Here is a 21253-nt window from a genome sequence, read left to right as displayed (position 1 = left end):
AAACCCTACACACACGCGCAAAAAATATCCGAAATACCAATTATGGTAGTGTTCGCGCATCGCGGCGGCCCTACGCTTTGCGGATGACGCATTCCTCGTGTCCCCGCTAATTCACACGTTGTCTCAACGCGCACGGGGAAATCTCTCTCTCATGTTCGCTTTGTCGCTCATCGTCGCAGCTCGTCCCACACGCGCGTGGGACGAGAGCCGAGGAGTCGCTCCCCCCTCCTCCTCGCACGCGGACCGAGGGAGCCGACCGAGCGTCTGCCGTGCGTCACTTGCAGCGCGGTCTGACGTAGCCACGCGTGCGCGCTCAGCCACTATCAGATAATCCAACCAGAGAACAACAGACAATAACACCACACACGAGGAGGAGGAGGGAGGGAGGGAAGCGAGAGGCGGGGGAGAGAGTGGGGGTGGGTAGGGGGGGGAGTGAACCAGTTGCCAGGCATGGATGGGGCTTTCCCTCCCCACGCTCGAGAGTAGAGTGCGAGTGGGCGGCGGTGACGGGCGCATCATAGCGAGGAGTATAAATGTGAGTCGAGATCCTAGTGCGGGCAGAGGAGCGAGAGACACCGGTGTCTTCCTGCGTCACTCGAGCTATCGGAGGAGGTCCCCCTTCCTCGAGGTATAGCAGCAGCAGAAGAATCTTCGCCATCAGCAGCCGCAACAGCAGCAAGCCACCTTTCCAGCCGCAGACATGAATTGCTTTCTGCTCGTCCAGCCGCGGGTGCCGCTGTCGCCGCGCGGTGTCACCGTGCGCCTGCCGTCCCGCGCGGCGCTGTCGACGGGCGAGCGCGAGGAGCTGAGCGTCACGGCCGAGCGGCTGCTGAGCCGCACCCTCACCGTGGAGGTGGCTCTCGAGACGCTGCGCAACGCACAGCAACAGGAGGCCCTGCGCAAGGCCAGCTCGCTCATCGACGACGTCGCCGCACGTCTGCGGGACGACCTGGACGGTGCCAAGAGGCGCCTCGCCTCGCTGCACGGCGCCTGCCACGCGGACGGCGAACCCTCATCGACGGGTCCCCTCGACAGAAAGTTCCAGTCGCTGGTCATCGGCTGCGCACTCGAGGATAGGAGGAAGCTCAAGAAGAGGTTGGCGACGCTCATCCGCAACGTGGAGAACGCGGACCGCGCCATCAAACTGCTCGACCATCAGTACCAGAAGTCGTCCGTGAGTGGCACCGGGACGATGACCCGGCGATAAAGAACATCTCAAACATCACTGACACCTTCGCCGACTCGATCACCGTCCTCCCACACATGTCCCCGCCTCCTCCTCCTCCTCGCCCCGACACCACTCGAGGGGCATCCGTTGATCGGTCTCTCTCTCTCTCTGTGGCCGTGAATTTAACCGAGAGGAGGAACGAGGGAATGAATTAAGGGAGACAGGCTGCGAGCGAGGTCCTGAATCGAAGCATGGGGGAACCGAGATGGGGGGAGGTCCCATCTCGCGGTGAACCCGATGGGAGGTCCGGTCCGGTCTTCGTGCCCCTCCGCGAAGCGCAAATATCGGCACCCGGTAGAACGAACGAATGACCGAACAGAGTGGAGGTGAACGAACGAAGAGGAAAAAGACTGCGTGCCCTTTGTTCGCGCCGTTCAATTTGCGCTAATTTGGCAATCCGAGCCGAGTGTGAGTGCTCATTCATTAATTCGCAGAAGCAATGAACATCCGTCTAGTCACGTGCCAGGCGCTCGGTGTGATTAGCCTAATTAATGATGATGATTAATGAGCTTTAGGGCTAAAGAAACAACAGCGAATCGCTACGCACGTGGCGATGTAAGCCGTGTAAATTCGTTCCGAGTGAATATGCAAAACCAACCAGCGCTCGCATGTGATCGAGATCGAGACGCAATACCATGAATTGTTCGTGTCGCGTTACAACGAGAATGTTCATTTAGCAACAACAACAACAACAAACCTGATCGACGCATGATTCCGTGTTTGAAGCGCCGACGTGTCTGGCTGGTGACGATGTCCAGTGTTGCACAATTGCATCGCCACGTAGGTTTGTGCAGTTGTGCTGTGTGGCTTCTCAGATGCGTGTGTTTTTGGGGGGGGGGGGGGATTGTACCGCTAAAAGCGTGGCTATTGTTGATGGGACATGATGACTGCCCGACGTTTCGCTACACGTGCTGGGAGCTTTTTTCCTCCGAATTAAAAGAACAAAATTCGGCTCAACTATTCCCTTTACGGAAACCCGAATTGTAATTTTCTATAAGACGCTACCAGCACGTGCAGCGAAACGTCGGACATCGCTCCGAACAACACCGAGGGATCACAAAAAATATATTCCCCCCCCCCACACACGCACATCGGAATGAGCTGTGGCTACTTGTGTTGTACTTTGAGTAAGTTGGCCGGCAGGTGGCGCGCGATGGCCATGATGAACTGGGTTCGTTTCTTGGATGTTTGTCGTTATTGGCACGTGTCCGATTAAAGTTGCCACTCACCACACATCGTTGTTGAGAAAGTGGACTGCCCGCTTCTGCGTATTCATTTGGTTGTGAAGGGAAAACTCAGTGTGCGATTATCTGAGCCGGAGCTATCCGGTACTGAGCTCTGAAATATATCTTCTTCTTCTATCTTCTCTTCTATATATATAAAAGTCAAAAATTGTGTGTGGGTTTGTGTGTGGGTTTGTGTGTGGTCGTGAGCTTGGCTCTCCAACGGTGGGGTATATGACATAAAAAAATATCCAGGTACCACGCCGTAAGCCCCGCGGTCAGCAAGCGCTATTCCTTTTTCACATCCGTCAACTTTAAATAAGTTTAACTAGCGATTTAGTGAGATTTTTGTGTGCTTCATTTATATTTATTTATTTATGACGCATGCACGACCATACAAACGCACGCGCCTTTGGTGGGGAGAACGGCCCATGATGCCAAGTCGGACGCCTTCGGTGGGAGTGAGGGGGGCATTTTCTTTAGCGTTAAAAATGCTATAAAAATTAACCCGTAAAAACAAAGTTTTCACTATAAATCCTTTATATGCGTGGCGGCTAGAGTCCTCTCGTCCTCTGGCTTGAGATGGCTGCCACCTATGGGTCAGATGATTGTCTGCCAGTATTAAGCAATTGGTAATTAAATATTTAATTTGTTTTCCCTAAACAGTGTAAAATTTTGGAAAAAAAATTCACGAACATTAATTGTCTCGCACAACGAGTCTGTGTGCAAAATGTCAGCTCGATTGGATCACGGGAAGTGGGTTAAAAAACGACCGAAAGATTTGCACGGTCCTAAGCAAGCAAGCAAGCACGCAAGCAAGCAAGCGAACTTAATATAAAGGATTTAAAAATACACAACGCTCAGTTAAATTCTTCACTGTGTGATGTCCCCCCCACCCCGATGCATGCAGTTATTACTAATATACAGTCGCCAGATACTGTCAAGCACCGTATGATTGCTGAACGTCGTGCAATATTTAGAACGCTTCGTTTGATTTCTCATCGTCAGTTGATTATGTTTAGTGCTAATCTTCAGCACCTGCAATGGATGAACGATAAGCAATGAAAGAAAGCTATCGATGTTGGACGTTCGCTACAATTTGCAAACCAAAGGCCTCTCGTGTCTGTACTGTACCCGTGCATACATTGTAGCCTGTAACGCAGGGATAAATTATGCAAATGATTAAACAAAAACATATTCAAACCGGTTTCTGAAAACACTTTTGAACCGTGAACCGGTTCAAGCAGTTTTCGGATGTGCTCAAAAAACAAATCTGTTTGACTCCGAGCATCCAGCCAGTTAAAAAAACAAGATAATATTTTGGTCTATTTGTTTGTGTTTCTCCCTTGTGATGGGACTTTATCGGATGAACGTTGAGATTGATAAGGGCACGGGGTGGCCAATGAGGTCCGAATTGGTCTGTCATAAGGCAGGGCACTGATAAGGGGTTACATGCATGAGTACACATACAAAAACTATGAGGTAGTTAAAAAAACGATAATATTTTGGTCTATTTGTTTGTGTTTCTCTCTTGTGATGGGACTTTGTAGGATGAACGTTGAGATTTCTAAGGGCACGGGGTGGCCAATGAGGTCCGAATTGGTCTGTCATAAGGCAGGGCACTTATAAGGGGTTACATGCATGAGTACACACACAAAACACTGAGGTTGTTAAAAAAACAAGATAATATTTTGGTCTATTTGTTTGTGTTTCTCCCTTGTGATTGGACTTTGTAGGATGAACGTTGAGATTTCTAAGGGCACGGCGTGGCCAATGAGGTCCGAATTGGTCTGTCATAAGGCAGGGCACTGATAAGGGGTTACATGCATGAGTACACACACACAAAACTATGAGGTAGTTAAAAAAACAAGATAATATTTTGTCTATTTGTTTGTGTTTCTCCCTTGTGATGGGACTCTGTCGGATGAACGTTGAAATTTCTAAGGGCACGGGGTGGCCAACGAGGTCCGAATTGGTCTGTCATAAGTCAGGGCACTTATAAGGGGTTACATGCATGAGTACACACACAAAACACTGAGGTAGTTTAAAAAAACAAGATTATGTTTTATCTATTTGTTTGTGTTTCTCCCTTGTGATGGGACTCTGTCGGATGAACGTTGAAATTTCTAAGGGCACGGGGTGGCTATTGAGGTCCGAATTGGTCTGTTATAAGGCTGATAAGGGGGTTGACAGGTATGTGGTTAACACAGTCGTGGTCATAATGGTCCATGTTTATCGTTTGTTCCGATCGATTTTTCCTCGCCGCTGTGCTCCTCCTGGTCGTCTTGTTCGTTGACCCGGGTCGCTCCCTCCGCAAACGAGACTCCACTCAACAAGTAGCAGAAACATCTTTAAACGGGGACGTGTGAACAATTTTGACGCTGGGGTTGAGTGGAAAGTAGCCAAGGAGACCCCGCGTGGAGTAGCCAAGTACACACGCTATACAAATACACCACAGGTAAACGTTCATTCCACACTGCATCGATGCCCCAACACATGTGACACTATCACATTGATTAATTTTTTTGTTATTCTTTATTAAAATCCACGTTTTGAAAAATATACGAAACATAGCCCCACATGGAAAGATAAAATAGAGCATTACATCTAAACCCTGAATCCTGACACCAGGTGCTAGTATCAATACACCTTCCGTGGCTTTCTGATCTACTGTTTATAAACGGAACATTTAAAAAACATCTGAAGCCACACGATAAAACACGAATGTGACGTAAAAACATTGCAGCCTCAATTGTAAATTGACAGCTGATTGAAAACATTCTAAAATCTAAGTAAGCATACTTATCATCTAATGCGGATAAACCATTTGAACGAGCAAGTGATACGGTATATTCTAATGTTCTAGAATGGCTAATAAAAAACCAACCATTATATGCTTATAACCAGATACAGTAAATCCAAAAACCCCAAATTTCAAATATGGACCCCTGGTCTCTCCACCAAAAAAAATAGCCCTTAGGTTGAATAGTTTTACCCACAGGGCAATACCAGCCTCAAGTTCTAAATCCTTTTATTCTTCTACTTAATGTTTATACATACAGAATGTGTACCATGAGTGGACCAAATAATTTGTCTTCGTAGAGTGCAAATGCTAAATTTGACAGAAAGTGGGGAAAGTGTCCTCCTATGCACTGACTGTGTGTCATACCCGCTGAATGCGATCGCTCCTTTGTTGTTTGCATCTTTGTATTGGTTTTGTTTTCTCAGTCCCCCATGGGCCACTTTGACCAAATCCTACTGAGCATTTAACGCAGCGGAGAGTTTGTCCGCGAACTCGAAGATGGAAATCGCGCCAGAGTTGTACTTCTGCACCAACTCGCCCTTGATTTTATCCTCGGCCAGTGCTTTCGAAACGTCATAGCATTTCCCCGATTTCTTGTCGACCAACGTAGAGTAGGTGGTGCCGTCTGGAAGCGTCACCTTCCTCTCCTCCCATGCACATTCGTCTGCTGAAAGCTTGAGGTACTGCTCTTTGCCCAAGAGGCCTTTCTCATACGCCTCGTAGACACTCATCTCCTTGCCGACGTCAGGATCAATAATGATTTTGCGTTTCTGTACGACCGTGGACGTTTGCTTGCTCTGTCTCAGCACAAAGAGGTAAAACCCCGTGTCGGGGTCGGTGATGCAGCGTTTCATTAAGTCCAGGTAAGTGACCTTCTCTCCAGTGTTTGGATCAAAGAAGCCCTTGGTGAATTCTTTTCCTTCAACCAAAGTTTTGTTCATCTCCTCGTCAAACAGCCCTCGGCTGTAGGCAACATTCGTTGGCAGGCGATGGCTTGCCTGCGGATCGATGATGCCACCTGTGGCGATCTGAGCCTCAAGCAGATGAATTCCGTGGTCTTTTGGCACAACGCCTTTCTTCATGGCTTGGAACAGTGACAGGACGCCCCCCGAGTGGGGGTCCTTGTAACCGGTAACGGCACACTCCGCTGCGAGAAGCTGATCACGCGATTCCTTTTGGACAACACCTTTTTCGACAGCCTCATGGACCGTGAGCTTTTCATTGCTTACAGGGTTGATAATGAACCCAGTCGCCGCCTGTGCTTCCAGTAAGGCCATGCCGCTCTCCGGCTTGAGCATTCTTCTCTGGATGGCGTTACTGACCTGACACCTTCTCTTTGGTTTCCTCCAGGTAAAGTCCTGCAATGCTGCTAGTGCCTTCAAGGTACCTCTTTACCAGCCGGGTAACTTCTTGGATAGACGTTCGTCCATCGGCCAACTGATTTGCAACTTCATCGTCTAATACCTGTGACTCGACAAGTTGTGCGACGCTAACTTGACGGCGGAAACCTCGGCACCAAAGGTTCTTCTTTGCCTCGGTCCGTTCCTTGGCTTCAATAATCTTAGTCACAATAGCAACCACATCCGCAAGTGATATTTTACCAGATTTGTAATCATCAATGAGTTTCTCTCTCGTTTCTGCGTCTATAAAATCACTGTCAAATATGTCTTTCAGAGAAACATTTTTACCGGCAAATCTTCCAAAAGTCATGTTTATTTTTTCATTGTAAAGTATATCTAGGACCTGAGATTCTATGATGATGAATCTTTCCTCATTAGAACTTACGGAAGACTCCACCAAAAATGGATCGTTCTCCGAGGAAGAGCCACCAGCATATTTTTCCACAGTTTCTGTCTTCTGGATGATCATTTCTTTCGATGTTTTCGAATCTTTGGGGTTAACTCCATTAAACTCTTTAATAGGAAGCAAGCATAGACCTGTGTCAGGGTCGGTGATGCAGCGATTCTTGAGGTCTAAATACGTGAGGTTCTCTTGAGTGTTTGGATCAAAGAAACCTTTAGTGTCATCACTGGGGTCGGACAATATTTGGTTCATCTCCTCATCAAACAGTCCTCGGCTGTAGGCCACTTCCACTGGAAGACGATGGCTGGCCTCTGGGTCGATGATGCCGCCTGTGGCGATTTGAGCTTCCAGTAGGCGAATGCCAGTGGTCTTTCAAGATGAGGCCCTTCTTCATAGCCTTGGAAGAGTGAGATTGTTTCTTTAGAGTATGGATCTGTGTACCCAGTGACAGCTCGCTCTGCTGAAAGGAGTTTGTCTTTGTAATCCCATCCTACTACATTCTGTTCCACGGCCTCATCCACTGACAGCTTCAGGTTGTTGATGGGATCAACAATGAATCCTGTAGCTGCCTGCGCTTCCAGCAAAACCAAACTGGTTCCTGGCCTCAAAAATCCTTTCTTCAAGGCATTGTATATGGACATTTTTTCCTTTGCTGCTTCAATGTAAACTCCGGCAATAGCAGTCGATCCCCCAAGGTAGTTTTGTATCGAACGCCTAACTTCTTCCTGTGATTTTAGACCTTGCATCAACTGCTGTACCGTTTGACTGTCCAAGAGTTTTGATTTGACCAGTTCTTCTACAGACACTGGCTTTCGCAGCCCCTTAAATGAAATGCTTCTACTCTTTTCACTTTGCTTCTGTCGTTCAATTATTTCAGTAATTATGATCATTAGTTTCTCAAATGAAATTTTTCCAGATCTAAAGTCGTCTAGTAGTTGCTTTTTCGTGGCTTCATCAATGAGATCTGTTTCAAATAACTCTTTTAGTGACATCTTCTTTCCAGAGAACTTCCCGAAGGATATTTCAACATATGAATTTTGAAGTTTGTTCCAAATTTCTACTTCTGTAAGTGTGGTCGTAGTGGTCGTTGTAATTGTTGTAGAAATGCTTCTACTCTTTTCACTTTGCTTCTGTCGCTCAATTATTTCAGTAATTATGATCATTAGTTTCTCAAATGAAATTTTGCCAGATCTAAAGTCGTCTAGTAGTTGCTTTTTCGTGGTTTCATCAATGAGATCTGTTTCAAATAACTCTTTTAGTGACAGCTTCTTTCCAGAGAACTTCCCAAAGGATATTTCAATATATGAATTTTGAAGTTTGTTCCAAATTTCTACTTCTGTAAGTGTGGTCGTAGTGATCGTTGTAATTGTTGTAGTTTGGGACGATGTTCCAATATGAGCACTCTGAACAGTCTTTGATTCAACTATTTTTGGAACATCACCTGAACTGATGTTCCCAAACTTGGTTCGTTTTTCCTTCAGAGATAGCAAGCATAGACCTGTGTCAGGGTCAATGATGCAGCGCTGCTTGAGATCTAAATATGTGAGGTTCTCTTCAGTGTTTGGATCAAAAAAGCCCTTGGTGTCATCACTGGGGTCGGCCAATATTTGGTTCATTTCCTCATCAAACAGTCCTCTGCTGTAGGCCACTTCCACTGGAAGACGATGGCTGGCTTGCGGATCGATGATGCCCCCTGTGGCGATTTGAGCTTCCAGGAGGCGGATGCCGTGGTCTTTCAAGATGAGGCCCTTCTTCATAGCCTGGAAGAGTGAGAGTGTTTCTTTAGAGTACGGATCAGTGTACCCAGTGACAGCTCGCTCCGCTGAAAGGAGTTTGTCTTTGTAATCCCATCCCACTACTTTCTGTTCTACCGCTTCATCCACTGACAGTTTCAAGTTGTTGATGGGATCAACAATGAACCCTGTAGCTGCCTGTGCTTCTAGCAAAACCAAGCTGGTTCCTGGCCTCAAATAACCCTTCTTCAAGGCATTGTATATGGACATTTTTATCTTTGGTTGCTTCAATGTATAGGCCAGCAATAGCAGTTGATCCTTCTAGATAGTTTAGTATAGAACTTCCCACTTCATCCTGAGTTTTCTCACCATCATCCAGTTGTTGGACGGTTTTCATGTCCGACAATTTTTGACTTGAATAGCTCATCCAATGTCACCTGCTTTCGTAGTCCTTTAAATTTCATGTTTTTCATCTTTTCACTCATTCTATCTGTCTCAATTATTTCAATTATCATGATGAGCAAAATCTCCTGAGAAATCTTTCCAGTTTTATAATCATTTATTAATTTCTCTTTCCTTTCTTTATCAACCAGATCAGTCTCAAATATTTCCAGTAAAGACATTTTTCTGTTGGCAAATTTTCCACTCTTGATCGTAACCGTTGACTTTGTGAACGTGTCCAACATTTCACTTTCCTGGACAATACGTGGGACCCCACTTGACCTCTGATGGTTCTCCCAATCTTAAGATCTACACCATTATTGGATTCATTTTTTCCTTGACTGTCAGTCTGCACGTTTTCACTGGTGACAATGAGTGTCTTTGTTTTTGAGTTCTTGTCTTTAATTGGCAGCAAACACAGTCCAGTCTCTGGTTCGGTGATGCAACGATTCTTGAGGTCTAAATACGTGAGGTTCTCCTGAGTGTTTGGATCAAAGAAACCTTTAGTGTCATCATTGGGGTCGGACAATATTTGGTTCATCTCCTCATCAAACAGTCCTCGGCTGTAGGCCACTTCCACTGGAAGACGATGGCTGGCCTGCGGGTCAATGATGCCACCAGTAGCGATTTGAGCTTCCAGGAGCCGGATCCCATGGTCTTTTAAGATGAGTTCCTTTTTCATGGCCTGGAAGAGTGAGAGTGTTTCTTTAGAGTACGGATCTGTGTACCCAGTGACAGCTCGCTCTGCTGAAAGGAGTTTGTCTTTGTAATCCCATCCTACTACTTTCTGTTCCACTGCCTCATCCACTGACAGTTTCAAGTTGTTGATGGGATCAACAATGAACCCTGTAGCTGCCTGCGCTTCGAGCAAAACCAAACTGGTTCCTGGCCTCAAATAACCTTTCTTCAAGGCATTGTATATGGACATTTTTTCCTTTGCTGCTTCAATGTACACTCCAGCAATAGCCGTCGATCCGCCAAGGTAGGTTTGTATTGACCGCCTAACTTCTTCCTCTGATTTTAGGCCTTGCATCAACTGGTCTACCGTTTTACTGTCCAAGAGTTTTGATTTGACCAGTTCTTCTAGAGACACTGGCTTCCGCAGCCCCTTAAATGAAATGTTTCTACCCTTTTCACTTTGCTTCTGTCGTTCAATTATTTCAGTAATTATGATCATTAGTTTCTCAAATGAAATTTTTCCAGATCTGAAGTCGTCTAGTAGTTGCTTTTTCGTGGCTTCATCAATGAGATCTGTTTCAAATAACTCTTTTAGTGACATCTTCTTTCCAGAGAACTTCCCAAAGGATATTTCAATATATGAATTTTGAAGTTTGTTCCAAATTTCTACTTCTGTACGTGTGGTTGTAGTGGTCGTTGTAATTGTTGTAGTTTGGGACGATGTTCCAATCTGAGAACTCTGAACAGTCTTTGATTCAACTATTTTTGGAACATCACCTGAACTGATGTTCCCAAACTTGGTTCGTTTTTCCTTCAGAGATAGCAAGCATAGACCTGTGTCAGGGTCAATGATGCAGCGCTGCTTGAGATCTAAATATGTGAGGTTCTCTTCAGTGTTTGGATCAAAAAAGCCCTTGGTGTCATCACTGGGGTCGGCCAATATTTGATTCATTTCCTCATCAAACAGTCCTCTGCTGTAGGCCACTTCCACTGGAAGACGATGGCTGGCTTGCGGATCGATGATGCCCCCTGTGGCGATTTGAGCTTCCAGGAGGCGGATGCCGTGGTCTTTCAAGATGAGGCCCTTCTTCATAGCCTGGAAGAGTGAGAGTGTTTCTTTAGAGTACGGATCAGTGTACCCAGTGACAGCTCGCTCCGCTGAAAGGAGTTTGTCTTTGTAATCCCATCCCACTACTTTCTGTTCTACCGCTTCATCCACTGACAGTTTCAAGTTGTTGATGGGATCAACAATGAACCCTGTAGCTGCCTGTGCTTCTAGCAAAACCAAGCTGGTTCCTGGCCTCAAATAACCCTTCTTCAAGGCATTGTATATGGACATTTTATCTTTGGTTGCTTCATTGTATAGGCCAGCAATAGCAGTTGATCCTTCTAGATAGTTTAGTATAGAACTTCCCACTTCATCCTGAGTTTTCTCACCATCATCCAGTTGTTGGACGGTTTTCATGTCGACAATTTTTGACTTGAATAGCTCATCCAATGTCACCTGCTTTCGTAGTCCTTTAAATTTCATGTTTTTCATCTTTTCACTCATTCTATCTGTCTCAATTATTTCAATTATCATGATGAGCAAAATCTCCTGAGAAATCTTTCCAGTTTTATAATCATTTATTAATTTCTCTTTCCTTTCTTTATCAACCAGATCAGTCTCAAATATTTCCAGTAAAGACATTTTTCTGTTGGCAAATTTTCCACTCTTGATCGTAACCGTTGACTTTGTGAACGTGTCCAACATTTCACTTTCCTGGACAATACGTGGGACCCCACTTGAAACCACCTCTGATTTCTCCATCTTAAGATCTACACCATTATTGGATTCATTTTTTCCTTGACTGTCAGTCTGCACGTTTTCACTGGTGACAATGAGTGTCTTTGTTTTTGAGTTCTTGTCTTTAATTGGCAGCAAACACAGTCCAGTCTCTGGTTCGGTGATGCAACGATTCTTGAGGTCTAAATACGTGAGGTTCTCCTGAGTGTTTGGATCAAAGAAACCTTTAGTGTCATCATTGGGGTCGGACAATATTTGGTTCATCTCCTCATCAAACAGTCCTCGGCTGTAGGCCACTTCCACTGGAAGACGATGGCTGGCCTGCGGGTCAATGATGCCACCAGTAGCGATTTGAGCTTCCAGGAGCCGGATCCCATGGTCTTTTAAGATGAGTTCCTTTTTCATGGCCTGGAAGAGTGAGATTGTTTCTTTAGAGTACGGATCAGTGTACCCAGTGACAGCTCGCTCTGCTGAAAGGAGTTTGTCTTTGTAATCCCATCCCACTACATTCTGTTCCACTGCCTCATCCACTGACAGTTTAAAGTTGTTGATGGGATCAACAATGAACCCTGTAGCTGCCTGCGCTTCGAGCAAAACCAAGCTGGTTCCTGGCCTCAAATAACCTTTCTTCAAGGCATTGTATATGGACATTTTTTCCTTTGCTGCTTCAATGTACACTCCAGCAATAGCCGTCGATCCGCCAAGGTAGGTTTGTATTGACCGCCTAACTTCTTCCTCTGATTTTAGGCCTTGCATCAACTGGTCTACCGTTTTACTGTCCAAGAGTTTTGATTTGACCAGTTCTTCTAGAGACACTGGCTTCCGCAGCCCCTTAAATGAAATGTTTCTACCCTTTTCACTTTGCTTCTGTCGTTCAATTATTTCAGTAATTATGATCATTAGTTTCTCAAATGAAATTTTGCCAGATCTGAAGTCGTCTAGTAGTTGCTTTTTCGTGGCTTCATCAATGAGATCTGTTTCAAATAACTCTTTTAGTGACATCTTCTTTCCAGAGAACTTCCCAAAGGATATTTCAATATATGAATTTTGAAGTTTGTTCCAAATTTCTACTTCTGTAAGTGTGGTTGTAGTGGTCGTTGTAATTGTTGTAGTTTGGGACGATGTTCCAATCTGAGAACTCTGAACAGTCTTTGATTCAACTATTTTTGGAACATCACCTGAACTGATGTTCCCAAACTTGGTTCGTTTTTCCTTCAGAGATAGCAAGCATAGACCTGTGTCAGGGTCAATGATGCAGCGCTGCTTGAGATCTAAATATGTGAGGTTCTCTTCAGTGTTTGGATCAAAAAAGCCCTTGGTGTCATCACTGGGGTCGGCCAATATTTGATTCATTTCCTCATCAAACAGTCCTCTGCTGTAGGCCACTTCCACTGGAAGACGATGGCTGGCTTGCGGATCGATGATGCCCCCTGTGGCGATTTGAGCTTCCAGGAGGCGGATGCCGTGGTCTTTCAAGATGAGGCCCTTCTTCATAGCCTGGAAGAGTGAGAGTGTTTCTTTAGAGTACGGATCAGTGTACCCAGTGACAGCTCGCTCTGCTGAAAGGAGTTTGTCTTTGTAATCCCATCCCACTACTTTCTGTTCTACCGCTTCATCCACTGACAGTTTCAAGTTGTTGATGGGATCAACAATGAACCCTGTAGCTGCCTGTGCTTCTAGCAAAACCAAGCTGGTTCCTGGCCTCAAATAACCCTTCTTCAAGGCATTGTATATGGACATTTTTTCTTTGGTTGCTTCATTGTATAGGCCAGCAATAGCAGTTGATCCTTCTAGATAGTTTAGTATAGAACTTCCCACTTCATCCTGAGTTTTCTCACCATCATCCAGTTGTTGGACGGTTTTCATGTCCACAATTTTTGACTTGAATAGCTCATCCAATGTCACCTGCTTTCGTAGTCCTTTAAATTTCATGTTTTTCATCTTTTCACTCATTCTATCTGTCTCAATTATTTCAATTATCATGATGAGCAAAATCTCCTGAGAAATCTTTCCAGTTTTATAATCATTTATTAATTTCTCTTTCCTTTCTTTATCAACCAGATCAGTCTCAAATATTTCCAGTAAAGACATTTTTCTGTTGGCAAATTTTCCACTCTTGATCGTAACCGTTGACTTTGTGAACGTGTCCAACATTTCACTTTCCTGGACAATACGTGGGACCCCACTTGAAACCACCTCAGATTTCTCCATCTTAAGATCTACACCATTATTGGATTATTTTTTCCTTGACTATCAGTCTGCACGTTTTCACTGCTGACAATGAGTGTCTTTGTTTTTGAGTTCTTGTCTTTAATTGGCAGCAAACACAGTCCAGTCTCTGGTTCGGTGATGCAGCGATTCTTGAGGTCTAAATACGTGAGGTTCTCCTGAGTGTTTGGATCAAAGAAACCTTTAGTGTCATCATTGGGGTCGGACAATATTTGGTTCATCTCCTCATCAAACAGTCCTCGGCTGTAGGCCACTTCCACTGGAAGACGATGGCTGGCCTGCGGGTCAATGATGCCACCAGTAGCGATTTGAGCTTCCAGGAGCCGGATCCCATGGTCTTTTAAGATGAGTTCCTTTTTCATGGCCTGGAAGAGTGAGATTGTTTCTTTAGAGTACGGATCTGTGTACCCAGTGACAGCTCGCTCTGCTGAAAGGAGTTTGTCTTTGTAATCCCATCCTACTACTTTCTGTTCCACTGCCTCACCCACTGACAGTTTCAAGTTGTTGATGGGATCAACAATGAACCCTGTAGCTGCCTGCGCTTCGAGCAAAACCAAACTGGTTCCTGGCCTCAAATAACCTTTCTTCAAGGCATTGTATATGGACATTTTTTCCTTTGCTGCTTCAATGTACACTCCAGCAATAGCCGTCGATCCGCCAAGGTAGGTTTGTATTGACCGCCTAACTTCTTCCTCTGATTTTAGGCCTTGCATCAACTGGTCTACCGTTTTACTGTCCAAGAGTTTTGATTTGACCAGTTCTTCTAGAGACACTGGCTTCCGCAGCCCCTTAAATGAAATGTTTCTACCCTTTTCACTTTGCTTCTGTCGTTCAATTATTTCAGTAATTATGATCATTAGTTTCTCAAATGAAATTTTTCCAGATCTGAAGTCGTCTAGAAGTTGCTTTTTCGTGGCTTCATCAATGAGATCTGTTTCAAATAACTCTTTTAGTGACAGCTTCTTTCCAGAGAACTTCCCAAAGGATATTTCAATATATGAATTTTGAAGTTTGTTCCAAATTTCTACTTCTGTACGTGTGGTTGTAGTGGTCGTTGTAATTGTTGTAGTTTGGGACGATGTTCCAATCTGAGAACTCTGAACAGTCTTTGATTCAACTATTTTTGGAACATCACCTGAACTGATGTTCCCAAACTTGGTTCGTTTTTCCTTCAGAGATAGCAAGCATAGACCTGTGTCAGGGTCAATGATGCAGCGCTGCTTGAGATCTAAATATGTGAGGTTCTCTTCAGTGTTTGGATCAAAAAAGCCCTTGGTGTCATCACTGGGGTCGGCCAATATTTGATTCATTTCCTCATCAAACAGTCCTCTGCTGTAGGCCACTTCCACTGGAAGACGATGGCTGGCTTGCGGATCGATGATGCCCCCTGTGGCGATTTGAGCTTCCAGGAGGCGGATGCCGTGGTCTTTCAAGATGAGGCCCTTCTTCATAGCCTGGAAGAGTGAGAGTGTTTCTTTAGAGTACGGATCAGTGTACCCAGTGACAGCTCGCTCTGCTGAAAGGAGTTTGTCTTTGTAATCCCATCCCACTACTTTCTGTTCTACCGCTTCATCCACTGACAGTTTCAAGTTGTTGATGGGATCAACAATGAACCCTGTAGCTGCCTGTGCTTCTAGCAAAACCAAGCTGGTTCCTGGCCTCAAATAACCCTTCTTCAAGGCATTGTATATGGACATTTTTTCTTTGGTTGCTTCATTGTATAGGCCAGCAATAGCAGTTGATCCTTCTAGATAGTTTAGTATAGAACTTCCCACTTCATCCTGAGTTTTCTCACCATCATCCAGTTGTTGGACGGTTTTCATGTCCACAATTTTTGACTTGAATAGCTCATCCAATGTCACCTGCTTTCGTAGTCCTTTAAATTTCATGTTTTTCATCTTTTCACTCATTCTATCTGTCTCAATTATTTCAATTATCATGATGAGCAAAATCTCCTGAGAAATCTTTCCAGTTTTATAATCATTTATTAATTTCTCTTTCCTTTCTTTATCAACCAGATCAGTCTCAAATATTTCCAGTAAAGACATTTTTCTGTTGGCAAATTTTCCACTCTTGATCGTAACCGTTGACTTTGTGAACGTGTCCAACATTTCACTTTCCTGGACAATACGTGGGACCCCACTTGAAACCACCTCAGATTTCTCCATCTTAAGATCTACACCATTATTGGATTTATTTTTTCCTTGACTATCAGTCTGCACGTTTTCACTGGTGACAATGAGTGTCTTTGTTTTTGAGTTCTTGTCTTTAATTGGCAGCAAACACAGTCCAGTCTCTGGTTCGGTGATGCAGCGATTCTTGAGGTCTAAATACGTGAGGTTCTCCTGAGTGTTTGGATCAAAGAAACCTTTCGTGTCATCATTGGGGTCGGACAATATTTGGTTCATCTCCTCATCAAACAGTCCTCGGCTGTAGGCCACTTCCACTGGAAGACGATGGCTGGCCTGCGGGTCAATGATGCCACCTGTGGCGATTTGAGCTTCCAGGAGCCGGATCCCATGGTCTTTTAAGATGAGTTCCTTTTTCATGGCCTGGAAGAGTGAGATTGTTTCTTTAGAGTACGGATCAGTGTACCCAGTGACAGCTCGCTCTGCTGAAAGGAGTTTGTCTTTGTAATCCCATCCCACTACATTCTGTTCCACTGCCTCATCCACTGACAGTTTCAAGTTGTTGATGGGATCAACAATGAACCCTGTAGCTGCCTGCGCTTCGAGCAAAACCAAACTGGTTCCTGGCCTCAAATAACCTTTCTTCAAGGCATTGTATATGGACATTTTTTCCTTTGCTGCTTCAATGTACACTCCAGCAATAGCCGTCGATCCGCCAAGGTAGGTTTGTATTGACCGCCTAACTTCTTCCTCTGATTTTAGGCCTTGCATCAACTGGTCTACCGTTTTACTGTCCAAGAGTTTTGATTTGACCAGTTCTTCTAGAGACACTGGCTTCCGCAGCCCCTTAAATGAAATGTTTCTACCCTTTTCACTTTGCTTCTGTCGTTCAATTATTTCAGTAATTATGATCATTAGTTTCTCAAATGAAATTTTTCCAGATCTGAAGTCGTCTAGAAGTTGCTTTTTCATGGCTTCATCAATGAGATCTGTTTCAAATAACTCTTTTAGTGACAGCTTCTTTCCAGAGAACTTCCCAAAGGATATTTCAATATATGAATTTTGAAGTTTGTTCCAAATTTCTACTTCTGTAAGTGTGGTCGTAGTGGTCGTTGTAATTGTTGTAGAAATGCTTCTACTCTTTTCACTTTGCTTCTGTCGCTCAATTATTTCAGTAATTATGATCATTAGTTTCTCAAATGAAATTTTGCCAGATCTAAAGTCGTCTAGTAGTTGCTTTTTCGTGGCTTCATCAATGAGATCTGTTTCAAATAACTCTTTTAGTGACATCTTCTTTCCAGAGAACTTGCCTAAGGATATTTCAATATATGAATTTTGAAGTTTGTTCCAAAGTTCTACTTCTGTAAGTGTGGTCGTAGTGGTCGTTGTAATTGTTGTAGTTTGAGACGATGTTCCAATCTGAGCACTCTGAACAGTCTTTGATTCAACTATTTTTGGAACATCACCTGAACTGATGTTCCCAAACTTGGATCGTTTTTCCTTCAGAGATAGCAAGCATAGACCTGTGTCAGGGTCAATGATGCAGCGCTGCTTGAGATCTAAATATGTGAGGTTCTCTTCAGTGTTTGGATCAAAAAAGCCCTTGGTGTCATCACTGGGGTCGGCCAATATTTGGTTCATTTCCTCATCAAACAGTCCTCTGCTGTAGGCCACTTCCACTGGAAGACGATGGCTGGCTTGCGGATCGATGATGCCCCCTGTGGCGATTTGAGCTTCCAGGAGGCGGATGCCGTGGTCTTTCAAGATGAGGCCCTTCTTCATAGCCTGGAAGAGTGAGAGTGTTTCTTTAGAGTACGGATCAGTGTACCCAGTGACAGCTCGCTCTGCTGAAAGGAGTTTGTCTTTGTAATCCCATCCCACTACTTTCTGTTCTACCGCTTCATCCACTGACAGTTTCAAGTTGTTGATGGGATCAACAATGAACCCTGTAGCTGCCTGTGCTTCTAGCAAAACCAAGCTGGTTCCTGGCCTCAAATAACCCTTCTTCAAGGCATTGTATATGGACATTTTTTCTTTGGTTGCTTCATTGTATAGGCCAGCAATAGCAGTTGATCCTTCTAGATAGTTTAGTATAGAACTTCCCACTTCATCCTGAGTTTTCTCACCATCATCCAGTTGTTGGACGGTTTTCATGTCCACAATTTTTGACTTGAATAGCTCATCCAATGTCACCTGCTTTCGTAGTCCTTTAAATTTCATGTTTTTCATTTTTTCACTCATTCTATCTGTCTCAATTATTTCAATTATCATGATGAGCAAAATCTCCTGAGAAATCTTTCCAGTTTTATAATCATTTATTAATTTCTCTTTCCTTTCTTTATCAACCAGATCAGTCTCAAATATTTCCAGTAAAGACATTTTTCTGTTGGCAAATTTTCCACTCTTGATCGTAACCGTTGACTTTGTGAACGTGTCCAACATTTCACTTTCCTGGACAATACGTGGGACCCCACTTGAAACCACCTCAGATTTCTCCATCTTAAGATCTACACCATTATTGGATTTATTTTTTCCTTGACTATCAGTCTGCACGTTTTCACTGGTGACAATGAGTGTCTTTGTTTTTGAGTTCTTGTCTTTAATTGGCAGCAAACACAGTCCAGTCTCTGGTTCGGTGATGCAGCGATTCTTGAGGTCTAAATACGTGAGGTTCTCCTGAGTGTTTGGATCAAAGAAACCTTTAGTGTCATCATTGGGGTCGGACAATATTTGGTTCATCTCCTCATCAAACAGTCCTCGGCTGTAGGCCACTTCCACTGGAAGACGATGGCTGGCCTGCGGGTCAATGATGCCACCTGTGGCGATTTGAGCTTCCAGGAGCCGGATCCCATGGTCTTTTAAGATGAGTTCCTTTTTCATAGCTTGGAAGAGTGAGATTGTTTCTTTAGAGTACGGATCAGTGTACCCAGTGACAGCTCGCTCTGCTGAAAGGAGTTTGTCTTTGTAATCCCATCCCACTACATTCTGTTCCACTGCCTCATCCACTGACAGTTTCAAGTTGTTGATGGGATCAACAATGAACCCTGTAGCTGCCTGCGCTTCGAGCAAAACCAAACTGGTTCCTGGCCTCAAATAACCTTTCTTCAAGGCATTGTATATGGACATTTTTTCCTTTGCTGCTTCAATGTACACTCCAGCAATAGCCGTCGATCCGCCAAGGTAGGTTTGTATTGACCGCCTAACTTCTTCCTCTGATTTTAAGCCTTGCATCAACTGGTCTACCGTTTTACTGTCCAAGAGTTTTGATTTGACTAGTTCTTCTAGAGACACTGGCTTCCGCAGCCCCTTAAATGAAATGTTTCTACCCTTTTCACTTTGCTTCTGTCGTTCAATTATTTCAGTAATTGTGATCATTAGTTTCTCAAATGAAATTTTGCCAGATCTGAAGTCGTCTAGTAGTTGCTTTTTCGTGGCTTCATCAATGAGATCTGTTTCAAATATCTCTTTTAGTGACAGCTTCTTTCCAGAGAACTTCCCAAAGGATATTTCAATATATGAATTTTGAAGTTTGTTCCAAATTTCTACTTCTGTAAGTGTGGTCGTAGTGGTCGTTGTAATTGTTGTAGAAATGCTTCTACTCTTTTCACTTTGCTTCTGTCGCTCAATTATTTCAGTAATTGTGATCATTAGTTTCTCAAATGAAATTTTGCCAGATCTGAAGTCGTCTAGTAGTTGCCTTTTGGTGACTTCATCAATGAGATCTGTTTCAAATAACTCTTTAATTGACAACCTCTTTCCAGAAAACTTCCCAAAGGTTATGTCAATATATGCATTTTGAAGTTTTTTCCAAACTTCCTCTTCTGTTAACGTGATTGTAGTTATTTTTATCGTTGTGGTATGGGAAGAAGTTTCGATCTGGGCACTTTGAACAATGTTTGATTGGATTAGTTTCAGACCATCACCTGAACTGACAATCCCAAACTTGTTACCTTTTTCCTTCAAAGGTAGCAAGCATAAACCTGTGTCAGGGTCAGTGATGCAACGTTGCATCAATTCTAAATAAGTGAGGTTCTCTTCAGTGTTTGGATCAAAAAAGCCCTTGGTGTCGTCACTGGGGTCAGCCAATATTTGGTTCATCTCCTCATCAAACAGTCCTCGGCTGTAGGCCACTTCCACTGGAAGACGATGGCTGGCCTGTGGGTCGATGATTCCACCTGTGGCGATTTGAGCTTCCAGGAGGCGGATTCCATGGCTCTTAAGTATTAGATCTTTATCCATCGCTTGGAACAGGGAAATAGTTTTCTTAGTAACCGGGTCCGTGTATCCTGTCACCGCACGCTCTGCAGACAAAAGCTTATCCTTAAAATCGTACCCTACGAGCCCCTTGTCCACGGCATCCTCCACAGACATCTTGAGGTCATTCCACTGGGTCTATCAAGAAGCCAGTGGCAGCTTGTGCCTCCAAGAGTTCCAGAGTGGTCCCTGGGCGTAACATTCTTTTCACCATGGCTTTGTAAAGTGGAATCTTTTCTTGGGTTTTTTCGATGTACAGCCCAGCAATGCTCTTAGAACTTCCTAAGTAGCGGTCGATGGTTTTGGTGATTTCAGAAACTGATTTAGAGCCTTCAACAACCTCGTTCGCTGTTTTGTCGTCCACAATGTGCGAGTCGACAAGAAGCTTGAGAGACACCTCTCGCCTAAGGCCTCTGAACTTGACATTTTCTCTCTGCTTCATCTGCACGTTCGTCAAGACGGCTTGAGACATCTTTTCGAGTGTCAGCTTTCCCAGCCGGAAATCCTCAATGAGTTTGCGTCTGTCGTCTTCACTGAAATATTCCGAGTGGAGCAGATCCCACAGGGACTTGGGTTCCGCTTTGGAACCCACGTTCTGTTTTGTGTTCTTTAAAATAACTTCAATTTCTGACAAGCTGAGTCCTTTGGTACTTGCACTTTTTTCAGCCTCTTCCTCTTTGATTTTCTGCAAATACATTACAAAACACATTATTAACCTGTTTGATTGCCACACTAAGTACCTCGTTCAGCTGACTCCACTGTCTCGCTCTCGGTGTGAAAACAAGTTTTGGAGATGACCCAATACTAATTAACCCTGGTGAACTATTATTTACTACTATTTTATTTACCAGATGAAGCCCACTGAGTTGGCGACAAATATTAGCTTAATGTAGTGGCTTATCACGTGGAAATTTATAGCAACCAAATGATCTAAACACACGTTTCT

At 44.2% G+C, this 21253-nt stretch overlaps 4 protein-coding genes across 4 annotated transcripts in view; 1 reads left to right on the top strand and 3 right to left on the bottom strand.

Annotated features, from left to right (window-relative positions):
• Positions 1-484: 484 nt before the first annotated feature.
• Positions 485-2625, top strand: BAG2 (BAG cochaperone 2). The gene has a single exon (XM_061568962.1). The coding sequence runs from the start codon at positions 701-703 to the stop codon at positions 1205-1207; it is 507 nt and encodes a 168-aa protein (XP_061424946.1). The 5' UTR covers positions 485-700; the 3' UTR covers positions 1208-2625.
• A 2342-nt stretch (positions 2626-4967) lies between these two features.
• On the bottom strand, positions 4968-9073 carry LOC133352847 (epiplakin-like). Its single transcript, XM_061568803.1, is given in 4 exon segments — positions 4968-6598; positions 6600-7420; positions 7422-7454; positions 7456-9073. Coding segments are annotated over 4 exon segments (3351 nt in total). The 5' UTR covers positions 9061-9073; the 3' UTR covers positions 4968-5706.
• A 140-nt stretch (positions 9074-9213) lies between these two features.
• LOC133352926 (plectin-like) lies at positions 9214-13906 on the bottom strand. The gene is made up of 2 exons (XM_061568929.1): positions 9514-13906; positions 9214-9227 (listed from the first exon to the last, which is right to left on the bottom strand). The coding sequence occupies exons 1-2, from the start codon at positions 13904-13906 to the stop codon at positions 9214-9216; spliced, it is 4407 nt and encodes a 1468-aa protein (XP_061424913.1).
• Positions 13907-20295: 6389 nt separating this feature from the next.
• LOC133352879 (plectin-like) overlaps positions 20296-21253 on the bottom strand; it is a 39193-nt gene continuing 38235 nt past the window's right edge. Inside the window, exon 9 of the mRNA XM_061568864.1 lies at positions 20296-20992. Within this exon, the coding sequence (XP_061424848.1) occupies positions 20432-20992 (561 nt within the window). The 3' untranslated portion in view covers positions 20296-20431. The remainder of the gene's footprint in view (positions 20993-21253) is intronic.

The sequence above is a fragment of the Lethenteron reissneri genome, chromosome 42 (genome assembly GCF_015708825.2).
Source record: "Lethenteron reissneri isolate LAM-NWPU_2019-01 chromosome 42, ASM1570882v1, whole genome shotgun sequence".
In the NCBI taxonomy this organism is placed as follows: Eukaryota; Metazoa; Chordata; class Hyperoartia; order Petromyzontiformes; family Petromyzontidae; genus Lethenteron; species Lethenteron reissneri.
The sequence above is the reverse complement of the archived record's forward strand: the minus strand, read 5'-3'. Positions and strand labels throughout refer to the sequence as shown.